Source organism: Chelon labrosus, assembly GCF_963514085.1.
Source record: "Chelon labrosus genome assembly, chromosome: 3".
Lineage (NCBI taxonomy): Eukaryota > Metazoa > Chordata > Actinopteri > Mugiliformes > Mugilidae > Chelon > Chelon labrosus.
The window spans coordinates 5266785-5285115 of NC_140339.1; the positions used below are offsets into that span (position 1 = coordinate 5266785).

Below are 18331 nucleotides of genomic sequence, written 5' to 3' on the forward strand. Positions count from 1 at the left end.
TTGGTTTGACATTTCTGCAGCAGTTTCTAGCACAGAAGTAGAATTATACACAGTCAGTTTTATATCTGTGAAGTGATATCAAGTAGATCAGCTTTTATACGGGTTGAATGAGTTAAGATTTTTTAAAGTCGACTAATAAGTGGCGAAAGTCGAGTCAACGCCAACTAGTCGTGGATGATGTCATTAATATAAAGTAGATTCTTGACCTGCTGCGGAGGCATTTCTACAAGTTTATCTAAGCTTGAACACGCCAACACCGTAAAGACCGCCAGTCTGACACTACGAATATGCGTCTCTCACTCTGCAAACTCTCAACTCTATCACAACTTCCATTTCTCTCATGGTGCATTCACTGACATCAAGGACAAAAAAAAAAAAAACACACATTCTACAACCACAGCAACAATGTGAACTAAGAGCACACAACAGAACTGAACATGATCTCATGAAATTAGCTATACTGTGCACTGCAGATATACAGCACCATCAGTAGCAGTTAATAGGGCTTCATGGCGTGTTGGAAGATGGGATAGTGTAGCCGGGTTAAAAAATGCAGTATATCCCTGAAGCCTTGTATATGTATAGCAGCTAAAGGTCTAATAACTTTGACAATGAAACCATCAAATTGTCCGTCTGCAGCCTCCTTCTCTCTGTTACCACAGGGCATTTGGTGAAGTTGTTAAGTGACTCTGGAGGATTTGGACTGTTCCTCTGCTAGCGTTAGCGGATGCCTTTTCAGATGAGCGTGCACTGCAGTACTACTTTTATTGTATTTCTTGGATATGTCCATGTTGTTATTGTGACATGATCACTGGCCAGTCGACATGCCGCGTAAAGCGTCACGCCACAGCAGTGAAGTCAACAAACTGACTAGTCGACTAGTCTGTACAACCTCTTATAAGGGAACCTCTATGGCTCTTTCTTGCAAGGATTTTAAACTCTTCTCTCTCCCTCTTAGGTTATTTTAATTGCTTACAGCAGCATCCTCGGCATTAACAGCCGTGGCGTAATCTTGTCCTCAAGCTTAGCTCCTTCAGCAGAAGTTGCTTTGTATTATCCAGTGTGGATTCCCCGAAAGCTAAACTGCAGTGTTGATCCATAATAATACACCTTTAACCAGAATATCATCAGAGCTAGCAATTTATTATGCTCCTTGTTTGTTCCTTTGCTTTTACACCACAAGTAGACAATCACACACTCTCGTACATTGCTGCAAACAAGGGTACCTCAATTACTTTTGGGCATTCATAGCCCCTGTAGCTGCTTTAATGGTCTCTTTATGAGTTTTAATTTCGAGCTCTTTTGTCACACATTTGATGCCACTGCTCCTGGAGATGTATTGTTTTGTAATCGTGGTGGAAAGGTGGTTGTGGCCGAAGTAGCTTTACTTCAAACAAGATTATTTCTATTTTTCTTTTGTCTCACAAAGCAAATAATCCACTGCCAGTTCAAAATAAAAAAATAAAAAACCTTCAGGCTCCATTGAATGTGGTTTCTATGCACTGATCTAGAAATGTAGCTTCTTTTTTTTTTATTCCTGATTTAAAGCGCTTTAAAAAGGGAATTTATTATATGAGTTTACGAAATATTCCCTTTTCATTTTAATGAACCAGTCTTTAAACTTTTAACCAATCTTTTAATGCGTGGTGGTTCTTCTTTCCCCCGTTGCATCTGCAAAGGTCAGTGAAATATGTATCTAGAGTCCTTGTTTTTAAATGTAAGCTTCACAGAGTTGGAAAGGCCAACCATGTCATTGTAGAAACGATGCAATAAGGAATACTTTCAAATAAAAAACTGGAGATGAGATGGAGACTAAAACGTGCTGATACGTAACCCAATGAGGAGGAATAGTGAGCCAAACACACAGCAGAGTCTTAAAGGACAAGGAGGCAAACCAGACAGAGGAGATAAAAATTATTCAGAGGATGCCCTGAAGACTTTTCCTTGTTGAAGGCTGAAGGACAGGGTGACAGTGCCTGAAAGGAAAGGAATGTGAAGTCTGACTGGGAGAATAAAAGATGAGGTGAAGCCATACTTGTCACGATAATGACAGCTGAAATATTTTACTCCGTCATCTTCATCAGCATTGCCTTTACTGTAGTGAAATGCTTTCTTAAGATGCAAGACCAGAAATACCGCCGTGGCTTTAATTATAATGAGATAAGTAAAACAAATGCCACTGTAGTATCATCACAACAAACCAGACGCTGTAAGGAACACTGCAGATGAAAAAGAAATCTATCTCAAATATTTTATAATGCTAACACAAACTGGTGCCTCATTAAAACATTAAGCTCCAATCTATCCAAAGGTATGCCAAAAACGAAGAAAGACGATGGAGGAGGACCTGATGTCGTGGGCAGTACCATGCTGCTGGCTGTCATTTTAGACAAATTTAAATTTGTTTCACTTGCTCGTGGCTCTACATTTTCTTTGTGTAAATGCCATGTTTGGTTTACTAGCGTTCTCTCAATAGCATGCGTATATTGAATAGGTGTTGCTGCAAGTATACCATGTATCTTAGTTTATTAGCATTTGCAACTTGGCACAAAAAAGCATAGTGCAGAATCTTAAGCACAGTCAAAAATGGAGTAGTTAGACACATCTGAGCGGAGTGAGAATGTCTGCACCAAATTTTTTAAGAAATTCATCATAGTTACAAACATCAACTCATAGTGTTGCTAGAGGAAAAGCCATGGGGATCACCACATGGTGAGGGAGTCATCTGTTGGAAATCATGAATCTTTGGCAAGAATTTCAAGTAAATCTCTCCAGACATGCAGTTACTCAATAAGGTGTTGGAAGAAAATGAATCACCAGCTAGTTTAAGAAATGATTGTCAATTTTGTAAAAATTACCTGTTACCAAATGTGAGAATGTGCTGCTTTTTTCTTACACGCACACATACACACACACATACTGTTTTTGGATATTTTTAGTCCATAATATAACAGTCTTGTTGTTGTTTCAGTCTAGAATGAAACTGACAGACAACCTACACCGATCAGGCATACCATTATAACCGTGAGAAGTAAATAACATTGACCATCTTGTGACAATTCAGCGTTCTGTTGGGAAACTTTTGGACCTGGCATTCATTCATGTGGATGTTACTTAGACATGTAGCACCCGCCTAGACCAGACCAGGCACCCCCACCCCATAGCAATGACACTCCTTGATGGCAGCAGCCATCCCCAGCAGGATGCAGCCTGACACAGGCACACACACAAAAACGCTTTAGGAACAACTAAAATAAAAACATGAAGAACAGCACAAGGTGTTGACCTGGCCTCCAAATTCACTAGATCCCAAACTGATCAAGTATCTGTGGGATGATCCACAGAGGCCCCTCCCCTCAAAGGCCCCCCACTAACAACATTCTGTTGCCAGACACCACAGGACTCCCTCAGAAGGCCCATGTCCATTCTCTGATGAGTCACAACTGTTTTGGAGGCACAAGGAAGTCCTACACAATATTAGGAAGGTGGTCATAATGTTATGCCTGATCAATGCACCTGATGTGTGTGATGATGTGGCTATAAACTGAAGACTGACTCAGTGATGTTGCTGAATTTTATCTCAGCATGCACGATATACAGAATCTGATGTCCCGGATTGCAACTCTGCCATTGCTTGCAGCTTGTAACTGTTCGCAATAAAACACCCCATATGCACATTATTTCAGACGATATACACACATATCATTTTCAATAAAGTAGTGCGGCAGCCTCAGTAAATATTTTGGTGCCTCACTGCATCATTAACGAGTACACCTAGCTCTCTGCAGCTGTATTTTCATGTAAAGACATATGTTTTAACTTCAGCTTGACTTGCGATGGCAACTGTTAGGAAGTTGGCAAATTGGCAGGTGAAAGTCACTCAGTAAATCAAATACTATTTTCACATACAGTTTAATACTGGCAAAAATGAAATACAAGCAGCATGACAAGTGATTTGATGTTCACAAAACCTGGCCTGCTGCGAGATGGCAGTATTTTGAAAGATATTTTATAGTGTTCCAAGTTGTAATGTGCCAACCACAAAAAGATAGATAAAAAAAAAAAGAAGCTGGCATGGGAGTAGACACAGGCACTGGTGTGTTGTCACAGGCAAACAGATAAAGTGAGATGGAAAGCTGAGTTATGTGAAGGTCTGTGTTTGGTTCAGTGTACCGTCCCGGGGAGATTTGACCAGGGTGCAGCGGGAATTGTGACAGTCTGTGAGAAAAATCGAGCGCCAAAGCATCAACTGAACCTGCCACGGTGTCTCGTCTTACAAAGAGCGACTTCACAGACCAGCTGCACCAGTGTTGGGAGATGTATGAAAAGGACGGGATCCCCCAAGTAAGATATTACCAGAGGTTGCCTCACTCTTTTCAAAACTGTATCCTGACACTAGAGCTCTATTTGAAGATATATAAAATCTAACAGACACTGTGTTTGCCCACCCTGTTGCTCACTCTAAGAGGAGTTACACCACACTCAGCTGCCTTCAGTCCTGTTTATGCAGTCTCCCAAAAGACGCCTCCACATCATTCGCTGCAGTGGAAATACACTTTACCAAGTTATCACTTAATTTTGACATAGTAACTTGATCAGTGTCTCCCCCCTAAGGCACGGCATTAATGAGTGGAGTCAGAGTCGACCTATTTATCACCTGACGTGCCGATGTGACAAATATGAAGCCGTGTCTTGCAGGGGCGGGGAGCTGTGCATCCTCTGCTACAACCTCGAGGACAGAGCTTTAGCGGTCTTCCCTGACTTAACTGGGGATCTCAGCAAAGCCTAAAGCGTACATACACTGCAGCTTAAAGATTTGGTGCGTGGGACCATACGTCAACCGGACGTATTTTCCTTTATCCATTATTAAAACACATAAATAAATTTACGGACGGAAAATCATTTAGTGATGAATGAACCGCATTTAAGCTCTGTCGCAGTTTTTTTTTTTTTCTTTCATTTTAGTGAGCTGAGTCCATAAAAACCGTCCATTTTAGCTTGGATTCATTTATCTGCGTGACAAGTTAACAGGAACAAATAGCTTCATTCGTGTGTGTGTGTTATTGGATCATGCGCAGCTAGAAAACATGGGTAATACCAGGAAAAAAAAAACTGCTGCAGGAAAACTATAAAAAAAACACATGCAGTAGATGCAACACATTTTGGTGCAACAAAAAAGTTATAAAGCTGCACAAAGGGCACTAAAAATAAAGTGACAAGGCTTTCTAACAAAATGCAATTAATAGCGTTTATCAATTAAAACCCCCTCACTTGTTAAAGACCCATGTTGATTAAACGTGGCCCAAGTTTACGGAGGTTGATTGCTGCTCCCCACGTGGATAAACCTGATCTTGATCTTTCTTAAGTGACTAAAGATCTTGGTGACTTCAAAGCTCCTCATATAAAAGCACATCACACACTAAAAAAGTCTTGATTTGCTCCACTCGTGATCAACAGGTTGTGCATTATCCTTCACCCTGGACAACGGAACATTTGATGTCGAGGTGATTACTTTTTATCCTCGGCAGCACTCCCTGTTAGTCGTTTGACCCTATTTACAATAAGTTTCAGATCCTTAATTACCAAGCCTTAGGACACCGTTAATTAGCTCAAAACAATTTTGATCCCATGAAAACAACCACCTGAAACTGTTCTGAATTATGTATGATACATAAAAATGGCTCACGCTGCAATCATTTAAATAAATTATCAAGGTTGCAGTGCGTATCAGACAAGATGAAGTGTTCTGTTAAGAATTAGAGGAAACAGCCCTCAGTCACACCACGGCATGTTAATTTGGTACATTTCATTTAAATAAATTAAGTGTAATTTAAGTGTAAACTGGAATATTTGGGAATATTCTGTCGCTGTTTCCGTTGATGGCCGCGGTGATGTTCGCATGTCTGTCACTCTCAACATGGACCTGATCAAAAACAAAGAGATTTGTTGAAATAATAGGTCAGGCTCTGCCTGTTTAATCCCATTAATGCCTGTCAACAATGCATTGATGCTACACTGACATGACCTTTTCCGTGTTGTGTGAAAATGATTAAGGACCAGCCATACTCTGATTTAACATTTGAGCCGGCATGCAGTTTATTGATTCTGTCTTCACATCTGAAATCATTAGCTGGTGCAGACTTCTTGGAATATATTTGATTCTCTTTAGATCACTTCACACTGAGTCTGCATCGAGTCATGCGAGCCAGTATGCAAATGCAATATTAGTGTTCGGAATATGGGAGCAAAGCTTCCCAGTGTGAGTGCAGCTGTGAGCCTGTGATACACGTCAGCAAACCTGTAAGAAAAGGACATGCATTTATGTAAACTAAACGGAATGACACATCGCCAATTTCCTGGAGACACTGTGTTTAACGACTACCTTGTTACATACAGAGCTATGACCAAAGCTTGTTATTTGCTCGCCGCGTATCACGACTTGAAAATGGCACGAACCAATGTATGAACACTTGATTTATTTTTCTGTTAACATCATAGCGCAAGCAATCACTTGACATGTGTAGAGCCAGATAGGAGATTGTAGCTGTTTCCACAAGCGTTGCGGATGAATTGAAAGCCACTTTTATGGGTAGTGGTTTACATTTCGGAAGTTGTGTTGCTGAAGCCCATGTTGCATCCCGCTCACAACTGTGACTGCCTTTACAGTTGTTTTGTCTTCAGCTTTGGAGGGGGGGGGCAAAGGGCAAGAAACAACCTGAAAGAGTCTGTTGAGACGGTCTGAGTACATGGTTTGGATGTGTCAATGACTCCTCCATGTGGAGATATTCCAGGCGCACTGAACAGGAAGGAGAGCTAGGGATAATGCATCTGGGATTACAGGATCTGGGAAGGCAGATATCACCTCGGAAATGTTGGTTGACATGGCTGCATAAAGAAGGATGTCCGGGCCGCTCTGTTTAGTTTGCGGCTGCAGCGACACATTCTCCAGTAAGCGGGGAGATGGTCAGTTTATTTATTTATGTTTTTTTTAGTGTCATGATACCGTCATATCTTGTGCGTTTTAATATGTGCGCCCTTGCATTGTTTGCGTGGATATTTTTTTGCTGGGGCATGAATAAAGCCAAGGTCTTCTGTCTGATGAGGAGCTTTACCTTTTTATAGTAATTGCACATATTTGTCTTAAACATCCATGAATTATAAATATCTGATTAATTATTCATCTCCTTGCTTGCTGTGCTAATGTGAACAAAGTGACCTTATTCTTCATCTGCTTACAGTGTAACTCACATAGCGGCTATGACATTGCATGCTGCGTGCACTGGCAGGCAGCTGTGTTCCTTGAACTTGGTGCATTGTGCATTTTATTTTATGTTTTATTTTACCTGCATTAAAATATTTTACTCCTTTTAATCTCCTTAGGGATGATTATAATGCTTCTTTTCCTGGGGGACCCATGGTGAGCCATTAGGGAGACATCTGCATCCATCCATTCATCCATCCGTTCATACAAAGTAATGGCGTCAGTCAGCTGTTTGTCTTCTTGGTGACACGTGGCCAGATCCTCAGTCCATTGATTGCCATCGACTGGCCAATCTATCTTTAGGTCAATCTGTCTGAGTGACTGTCTTACAACGGATTCAGTGTTAAAATAAAACTAAAGGACATTAATAACTTATGAAAGGGTGAAATCAAATGTCTGACTGTTTTGTGATGCTGCCGCAGGCCTGGGTGGTGAGAGCTCAGCTTCTGCTCAGCCCCGCGGTGCACTGAGTATGAGTCATGATGAACCCTGTGCTGACTCCTCATGGCGAGCTATCGATCCACTAGCAGGATCACCTTCTGGCCATCATCTCTAGGCCTCATTAGCAAGGGCTTATTAGCTGAGTGGGGGCTGTTACAGTGCAGTGCAGATGAAACCAGTGGTGAGCTTGGAGACACGTTTCAAGATCTAGGATGTTCATCAATGACCGGCATTCCCTCCCTAAATAGAATAGATAATTGAAAAGACGCCAAAGACAGAGATTAAACACCTGAACTGACATGAAATGATTCAGTGCGGGATAATTTGGGAGGAGCATTCAAACAAACAAATAAGCAACAAATAAATTCATAAAATATATACTCCTACAGCAATACAAGACTGTGGCATTCACTGATCAGGCATAACATTATGACCGCCTTCCTAACAATGTGTAGGTCTCCCTTGTGCCTCCAAAACAGTTTCCTTCTGAGGGTGTCCTGTGGTGTCTGGTAACAGGATGTTGTTATTGGGGGGCCTTTGAGGGGAGGGGCCTCTGTGGATCATCCCACAGATACTTGATAAGTTTGGGATCTAGTGAATTTGGAGGCCAGGTCAACACCTTGTGCTGTTCTTCATGTTTTTTTGGGTTTTTTTCAGTTGTTCCTAAAGTGTTTTTGTGTGTGTGTCTGTGTCAGGCTGCATCCTGCTGGGGATGTCTGCTGCCATCAAGGAGTGTCATTGCTATGGGGTGGGGTAGGGGGGTGCCTGGTCTGGTCTAGGTGGGTGCTACATGTCTAAGTAACATCCACATGAATGAATGCCAGGTCCAAAAGTTTCCCAGCAGAAGACTGAATTGTCACGAGATGGTCAATGTTATTCACTTCTCCTGCCGGTGGTTTTAATGTTTTGGCTGATCGGTGTAGATGTGACGTTTTCAAGCTGTAGCATGTCTCTGCAGAGTTTGGCAAGATCATCGTATGACGAGAAAAGACAGGCAGATGCTAATGGAGGCTGATGTATTTGGATGTAAAGTTGAGTCATATCTGAGAACACAGACGTCATCCACAAAGACGTAATGTATGACTTGTACTTACCAAGGATATCATTATATCTGATACCTGTCATGAATAATAATAATAATAAAAAAACATCAAACATGTACTGAAAGCATGGAGAGAAAACTGTAAAACACTGTGTTTTATTCAGCATCAAAATAATCCATTTGTATTTCACAAGGAAGAAATGATAATGGCCAACACATGAATGTGTATAGTTGAAAACTTTCCTGCTTTATTCCTGTTTCCCCAAAAGATTTATACATTTTATACATTTATACTCATATTATACTTCAGATGTACTTTTTTTTAAATCTTTTTTTGGCTCATGATTCCCGTCAACATACTTTACATAACGGATAGCAAAGTCATAAACAATATAGACAGTTACTTTACAGACAAATAATGTCTGAATTAAGTTAATTTCAATTCAAAAGAAAAATAATAACTTCCTCAGCCTTTTCTGAACAATCACTGATTGTTTCACTTTCACTCACTGTTGCTCACATCCTCCACAGACGAGGACTGATTTTCTTCTTAATCTTATTAAACAAAGGCCTCGCATAAAAAGAACCACGAGGAAAAATTAATTTCATTTAGATCACACAAACGACCGAATCCGTCTTCCTCGGCAGCACCGAGATAATGTCCAGATCTGACACGGAGGAGTAATATCTTCTGTCTGATTTACGTCCACAGAGGCGCTTTTGTTCTGGGGGTATATCTCATTTCATTCTCAAACAGCAGTAATTTTTGCTTTGTCCTAAGATTGGTTGTTTCTTTCTATTGATACCCACTGAAGTGTTCTTTTGCGAAGAAATTATAGAAGTGATATAGGTGAGTGCATTTACTTTGGTTGCTTCTTTGAATCTATGAATTATGCTAGTAGCTACAAATCAATATGCCTGCATGTCTCTCTTCCTCTTTTAGTGGACCAGCGTGTTATGCGGATCTATTTTTATAAATTAAATATAGTGTTCTTAAATTGCTTTCATTGGTGTATAATAAATTCTATCCACAAATTGTTCTGTTTTGATGCAGACTTCTTTCGAATGGGCTCTTCATATCTACTTGGGTCACTGAGCAAGCTGTGCACAAGGACAGTGTTATATTTTGCCGACTTCTGGGGATTTGTGAGCCGGTGGAATGGTTGGATTTATCTACCGCAGCAGATGTGAAAATTCCCGATGTAAGAAATTGTCCTTTCAAATGAATGATATTGACAGGAATTTAACTACAAAGTTGTTAAGTAGCTAATTGTGCATAATGTCTTCACACATGTGTTAACATAATATTCCGTTATTATTCTGAAATTGGGGTTATGCGATAAAAGTAATGCTTTGCAACAATGAAATCTATATTCTTGACCTGAATACATATGCTGAGAACAGACAGCTCATGTGCTACATAATGTGAGTTACAGATATGTATAGCCTGTATAAAAACAGGCAGCAAAGCAGCACCATCAACAGCTTTTAATAGTACTCCACGTGTTGGAAGATGGGATAGTGTAGCATCATATTTCTCTGAAGCCTTCTCCGTGTACTACAGCTAAAGGTCTCATAACGTTATCTGATAGCTGATGTGCAGCCTCCTTCTCTTTGTTACCGCAGGGCGTTTGGTGAAGTTGTTAACTGACCGTTCCTCTGCTAGCGTTAGCGTTAGCCTTTTCAGATGCATTGCAGTAGCACTTTAGTTGTAATTCAGAACTGACATGTTACGTTAGCATGGGCTTCATCCTTAGTGAAGTATTTCCACACACCTGTTGAACCGCTGCTAGGAGGCATCCATGTTGTTCTTGTCACGTGATCAGTGCCTCGTCGACATGATGCTTAAACCATCATGGCTCGACAAACCGACTAGTTTGTACAACTCCCATTCTTTATATTCAGTTAAAAAGCATATTACGTTTGGATATTCTTCAACAGTATGCATTGAGGGGAGGGGCCTCTGTGGATCATCCCACAGATAACAGTGTTTAATAGGATAATAGGATTTATGTTTTCTGACAGCACATTCGACGTATGAATCTCATTCAGGATTTTAACCACAGCTTCTTGCTAGATCATGGTCAGCTCTGTTCGTTGTACTGAACATCTTAGAAACGTACCCATTGATTTAGCCATGGCAGGTAATTCTAACTGACCCATGGAGATTCACAGGAAGATGACATATACTCACCCGTAGGAGGAGACCCACGTCCATCACTCCATTGAGAATGATGGACGCCGACGTCAGTAGTACCAGACAGCCGGGAGTCCTGACACTTCATTCCTGAACTGACTAGACTTAATTTGAAATCCGTTCAGTATTACTAACAAATGAATGCATGCTCTCCTGCAGACTCATTTCAGACTCCACCATTGTTTCACTTTGCCCGACAAATTTGCACAGTCAACCATTATTCCAGTAATGTGGCATCTTGTTATTATGTCAAATATCAAACACTACCAGTCAATACATGGAAACAGCAACAGTTTGCATTGATCTGCTCAATGTTTATCCATTACCACATTTGGGAATGGCGACATTACAGGGGTTCTTGGTGCTGAGTGCAGAGCCTTTTCTTTGGACCGGAGGCTACGGTGAAACCCCTTTATTCGAGTCTCGCATAAAATCTAATAACTCTGGATTATTTTGAAAGTGTAACTGGAGGGAAACAACAGCAAACGCAGTAAAGTGGATGGAGGAACTGTGTGGAGTTGAATTTACACTCAGTAATAGACTTGCAGCAGACTATTCATGTATAAGGTTTCACTATTAGCCACTTTAGATCGTTAGGGCGAACTCTAATAGAAAATTGAAGTCTTAATGACTCCGTAGGCTGTGCAATGTTACTTTGAAAAAAACTAAAAAGAAAAGGCACGCCTTTCTGTTGTAGAAGATGCTCTGGCGCCCAAATGGTCTAAGATCTGAGGCGCTATTTTTTTAAAAAAATTTTTTTTTTGCTTTGTCTTTCTGTACATTCTTGACGCACTGATCATTTTTTAATAACGTCTTTCACTCTTTCTCTGGAGAGTACCCTACAGTGTCCACATACTGAGCTGATCAGAGCCCCGTCTGATGCTCAAGCAAAAGCAAAAATGCTTTATTGCATTAGCCCTGAAGGAATGAAACATGTGATCATTTCCTTTCCGCAACCCTGACTTATGGCTAATTGCACTTTTGAGCTGCATTTTAAAGTTGACTTTAACGAGCTAGCAGCAGCTCCAAAAAAAAAAAAATCAAAAAAAAAAAAAAAACACACACACACACACACACAGAAACACAGCAGGGGTGTTTATACGGGATATTATGAGATGCAGTCTACTTTTACACTCTCAAGAGAGAATATCTCACGTCATAACAAGATATTTTTCTTGTTAGATTTTCTTCATTATAATAGGAAAACTTTTTTCCCTCCCTCTTCTAACAAAAGTTTCCTCGTTGTTAAAAGACAACGAAAATCACTTTGATGCTCTGGCGCGATGATTCATTTCTTTTGCAGTCTTTTGGTGTTTGTGGCCACTGGGTTAGGTCGAACCGTCTTCATAAATATAAGACGCCATTAATGAAAGCATTAAGGTTCTCTCTGGAACAATACTATAAATAGGTGAGCAATGGAGGCGACAGCAGGAAAAGAGCCTGTTAGCGAAGAGGTCTTGAGCAAAAACTTGTGATCAGACCTAATGATGTAGGAATTAGGTGTTAAATATTCAAAACGGGCACATAAAGGTTAAAGATTCAGTGCTGGGTACACCTGTAGGCTCATTCTGGTCTACATTGTGCAGAGCCTCGGTACTAAAGTTTTAACTTATAAGACTCCAAGGTTAACCTGAGGTTTCAGTTGGAGTTTATGGTCTCCAGGAAATGACTGTAAGTCAATGCAAACTCAAAAAAACGTTGACAGCTGATATATTGTGCGTCCTGTACCAGAGGAGTTTTGAATCCTTCCCCATCGTTTAGCTTTATTAAACTGCACTAAGCGGTCAGCAGAGGTTCTGCGAGTTTGTGAACAGGCTGCAGACTGGTGACATTAAAAAGAAAATTACCACCAGCGCCTGGTCAATGTGTCACACCCTGCTCCGCCCACGCCACCCCCCCCGCGCCTCCAAGATGCGCCTTGCCCACGCCGATGCGCTACGGTGTGCATTTCCAAGGATGCACAGAGGCAGAGGACAGTGCGCGCCCCTGGATGCGAGCTGCTGAAGTCGCAGCCACTCCACTCCATGTTTTGCCCTGCCCTTGTGCGCTCTGCTCGCCGTGCAGCGTGCGTCTCCGTTTCATTTCGCCTTTCTCACACAGACATCAGCGCAGAGCAGCTGTGTGTGCGGGAGAAGTTGTTGGCACGCTGAGCACCAGGTAGCTTCTTCGCGAGGATTTTCGTTCAAGCCGGGAGCTGTCTCACTCGCCGGGCTCTTTATTTTTTATTTTTTTTTATTTTCGGAGGGAAGATGAGGCGGACACACCAGTATCTGAAGTGAGGAGCCGGTATTTTTTTTTGTCAATGAACATCTGAGATCGCGCTCAGCTGGGGGGGAATCTTTCCAGTCAGCCCTTTGGATTTGTTTTTATTCCGGCAGGAGCTCGCATTTCTCTGAGAAACCTTATCAAGGATTTCACTGATGTATGCGATGTGGAGACTGCAAGTCGCCTTATGTACTCTGTCGTTGCTGTCCCTGTCATCTGGTGGTGAGAGCAAAGCGCGGAGCTGTAGCGAGGTTAGACAAGCTTATAACGCTAAAGGATTCAGCCTCGTCAATGTACCTCATCAGGAAATATCAGGTAAGGCGAAAGTGACAAATCATCGCCGTGTTTCGCGCAGTTCACCACGTGAAAGGTCTCGTTTCCTCCTCAGATTAAATAAATTGGCGCTGAACTATGTGAGCCTCCTGAAACCTTCGGGTATTTATTTGGTCCTTATACACACACACACACTTCCATCATTCAGGTTTATTTTATTTTAAAATTCAAACTGTGCGGAGTAGATATTTTTGAAAAATCTATATTTTGTCCCGCTTCATGAGGCAGACTTTGCCAAAGCTTTTGTCTGAATTAAATCTAAACGTGTTTTTTAAAAAAGCCTGGCTGTGGTTTTTAAACCCGGTGCATGCCACTGTGGCAGAAAGGAAGGGACCTTTTTTTTTTTTGTGATTCTTTTTTTTTTTGGTATTTAAAGGTCAGTGGTTCCCTCCATTCCTACGTTTCCTGTGATGAATCACAGCAAGCTGCATTCCATTCATCGTCTCCCATCAAGTGCACACCAAACACTGAATCTAACGTGTCCAGGAAAACCGCCGAAGTGACCCAACCCGTGCAAAAACATCAGTCATGATCATGCTCTTCATCTGAGAATCACAGCAGGTGCTATCATCACCCATAAGTGTTGCATTTAAGAGGGGAAAGTGACACCGAGAGTTGCACCTTCTGGTTCTTTGACCAGTAAAGAGAGGTGTTTCTCAGCTCAAAAAGGTGACTCGGCCATGAGGTGACATCAACAATCCTGCTGCACTCATATGTGAGACCTTATCTAATTTATCTGCAGTTAATTTGGCAGTGCGGCTTCCTAAATGTAAATGTGGCCCCGTATGAGACTTGGCTTTCAAACAGCGGCACAAGAATGTTTCCAAAGTGGCTGCATACCTGTTGCTCCTATTCAACAGAAGATCATGGAGCTTGTTGTGTTGGATTTGGCTAAATAGTGAATAGTGTTCACCAGCAGGGGGCTCTGTGCACTCAACATGAGATACTCCTTTTGCTGTGGATTTCTTTTTTTTTCTTTTTTTTTTCTTTTATTTACGCTTAGATATTCCTCAAGGCTACAGCTTAGGTTTTAATTCATGCTCTTTGGTACAGCAGAGATATGGGGGTTTTATTATCTCTTGTGTGGTGGTAATCACATTTATGGCCAAAGCAAGAAAAGAGATTAGGCAGTAAACATAGTCTGCTTCATGAGAGGAAAGAGGAGAAGCAGAGAGGCCTGAAGTTAATCCCTCTATTGCCTCTTACAGACAGAATAGAGATACTGGATTGGTAATTGGCGGTGTCGGGCAGTAATGATCACAGAGCCGCCTTATTTGGTTTAAACTTGGTTTTGGGGTGATGGGAATGTGATAGGCTTGTTAGTGGTTGGACATGTGTGTCACTCTGTGCTGCTCTCTGTATTGTGTGTGTGTGTGTGTGTGTGTGTATAAGAAGTATATGTTACTCTAGGAAGTTACAGCTCTGAATTTATCTGAAGGCTTAAAATGACCGAACAGGAGGGATGATATGTTCAGGAAATAAAAGTAAAGAGATCAGACCAGGAGTTGTGTGTGTGTGAAATCTGAAACACTTTGCTAAGAAGGTAAGATAAGAAGTTTTTATTGTCGTCGTCCGGTAAAAGAACAAACAGCGAAATACAGTTTAGCAGCTCTCTGATCAGAAGCAATAAAAATAGAAGCCATTGCGGCACAAAGGTATAAACTACAGCCGCAACACCCAATGAAATCTACAATAAATGCATGTAAAAGTGCACAGTAGTGCAAAAAATGAATGTAATTAGTAACAGTGGTGAGTTAAAGTGACACTGATATAGAGCGGTAAACTGGTATGGCATAGCAGCATTGTAAAACAGTAAGGCAGAAACAACTGTCGCAGAATGAGGAAAAATAAAAATTAGCAATAGTGCAAATTTGTCTATAGTAGTGCAGGTGGGTTATTGTACTACAGTCTATGGGTGAGGGGATTTAAGCTGTTGTTGATTCTCCTTCTTTAGCAGCTTATATTGAATATTTATCAAAAGGAGACATCTTTGGCGTAGTCGAAAGAAAATACTAGAAAGTGACCCCTCTGCTGCACACGTCATTTACTGATTCACTTTGGACCGTTTTACTGTCAAAACATTTTTTTTATATATATATTTCAGACGCCCCCACTTTAAGATGTTTTTTCGTTGCCTAGGGCCAACGTGATGCAACAATAGTACAAAACAACAGAGAAAATTATTAAGTCATACGCCATAAGGCAACTTTTAGAGAGCAATAAAAACATCAGGAAATCTTCCAGAAATGTCAACAAATCACGAAACAAAGAATTTAAAACGCTTGAAACTTATTTACATGTCTAACTTAATACAGGCTTAGCTTCCATCATCATGTCATGTTTATTCTCATGTTAGACGTTGCTGTCACTCAGTAAAAAGTTTCAGAAAGCAGTTATTCTGCGCCGTGAAACAGGGGTGCAGGTTTTTTTGTTTTTGTTTTTATACATCACCTTTGGTGTTCCTGTGCACCCAGGAGCCCTGCATCTTCCCTTGTTGTCACACATGGGCATCCTGATTTGGAGTGGGAGTCGTGGGTCCCCCCGTAGAACAATTTTACGTCCGTTTTTCTGTCAAAATGTGTTAAAAGAAGTCAAATATTATTGCATTTGCAGCTAGTTTTGTGGGCAGAAATACATGAAATAACATGCGAGTACATTCAAAAACACCGTTAGCAACGTCTCCCTCAAGATGTACCCCTGATGGCAAAAGAAAAACTGAATTTCTGAACATGCAAAATAAAAAATACTTCATAAAGCCTGACAGAAACCCTCTCTACAACTTCACACACACACATTTTTTTTAATATACAGTTTATATAATTTTATATATGATTATTAGGATAAATATTCTTCCCTTCTTCTCACACCATGTCCTCTTGTGACCATGTACCAGAAAAGGATGCCCCTGCTTCAAATCATGCTTCATAGTGAATCCCACATTTTATTGGACTGAAATCTGATACTTTTTACAACAATCTGATTGGTTGGCATCATTTAAATTCACATGTACTGGGCTTGGGGCTTAAAAAAGACTTTCTGTTGCCCAGAGGCTACGCTGTGCTGTAGAGGGTTTTAAGATAAAATATGATAGAGTTTGATAATCCCGAAGGAAAGTCTTGTGCCGGAGGATGCTTACAGAGCAAATAACAGTATACAATGCAAAATTTACAATACTCATTTATTAAAATTTAAGAATTATAAGCAAAATTTATATATTAATAAGGTGTTCAAGCTGTAAAATGCAAGCTTGGACTAGTCAACATTGTATACGGTTTTTGCAGCAGTGAAGGCCAGCGTATTAGTATTGCACTACTTATGAAGAAATTACAGTGGTATTGCAGATTGCTATTGAACATTCACTCATTCATTTGTCTTCTGTACCCGCTTATTCCTGTTAATGGTCGCGGGGGTCTGCTGGAGCCTATCCCAGCTGTCGCTATTGAACATGATGTTAAAAAAATATTGCATACGGTGGTTACGTCCCTAGGCGGGTCTAGGGGGGAAATCTGGGAACAAACACAGGACGATCGCAGAAGTCGAGTCTGGATGCGAGGCAAACTTAATTCAACACAAAGGTAACTGAAAAATGGCTTGAAGCATACACAGTGGGGAAGGACTGGACCACCTGGTTCTGCCAAATAAATGAAGGTGGTATAACAACAAGAACCTGGCTAAGGAACTTCTCCAAGGTGAAAGCAAAAACCGAAAGGCGTAACGATCTGATCTACAAATGAAGGTACAATCAAAACTATTAAAATCAGTGGCACCAACCAATAAGAGGTTGGTGCCACGAACCAACCTCACCTATAGTCTGCAGCTTTCGCAACTAACATAATCGGCACTCATAGGCAGGTAAGCAGGAGCGGAGAGTAGATCGAGCAGAGAGTGGATCCCTTTGCGTGTTGTCCTTTGTTGTAATTGGCCAATCTGGGGCCTGACCATCCAATCAGCGGGCACCACCAGACATCCCAGGTGGAATCCAGTTGTGGAATTAACACCTACAAAAACAAACAAGGGAGGAGGATAGAAGGAAAAACACAGAAAATACCTTCCCCCTGCCTGGCACGTATCGCACAGTGGTATTGTGGAAACAAATAAACTGCTGTGCATAATTTTTACAGTCAGTTATCCTCGTTTCACCTCTCCGCATAACTGAAGGGGTGGGAGTTATGCACTTTAATAGCTATTGGTAGGAGAGACCTCCTGTGGAGTTCTGTAGTCTACAGCCCAACGGTACGACTCCAGTGTGCCGCGCCAGGTTTATAAGATGCGCCGTTCCGAATTCTGAGAAGTTTTCTCGGCCCCCCTCCTCTCTGACACCACCGCCAGGATGGAGCAAGCTTTCCCGATAAGAGTCTGTTGGCATCGACTATCTTCACCCCGCTGCCCCAGCACATTACAGCGTAGACGATGACGCTGGCAAACACCGAGTGAAACAACATCTTCAGCTTGGTTCTGACAGCCGAGTCTCCTGAGAAAGTAAAAGCATCTCTGACCTTTCTTACACACCGTGTCGACTTATATAATACACCCATTAAAACAATGGTGCTATTCTTCTTTTGGCTATCATTGTGTCTGTGAGAAAAACTCCTTCTTGCTTCGGGTGATCCCTCCCTTTTTATTTTATTTTTTTGTTGAGTTTTTGTGATTGAACCCAGCTGTGAACAAAGGATCCAAATATGTGAAATATTGTTTTGGCACATCGTGAATTCTGTCGTTGCCCAACATGTCTGAAGGTGAAACATGATGATAGTCCATTTCACAATTTTTTGATTATCTTGTATGTATTCGG

The 18331-nt window shown here is 41.2% G+C and overlaps 1 protein-coding gene across 1 annotated transcript in view; it reads left to right on the forward strand.

Annotated features, from left to right (window-relative positions):
* Positions 1-13190: 13190 nt before the first annotated feature.
* LOC311485388 (glypican-6-like) overlaps positions 13191-18331 on the forward strand; it is a gene marked incomplete at its 5' end in the record, with an annotated part of 158186 nt that continues 153045 nt past the window's right edge. Inside the window, 2 exons of the mRNA XM_084540755.1 lie at positions 13191-13216; positions 13352-13521. Of these exons, the coding sequence (XP_084396881.1) occupies positions 13191-13216; positions 13352-13521 (196 nt within the window). The remainder of the gene's footprint in view (positions 13217-13351; positions 13522-18331) is intronic.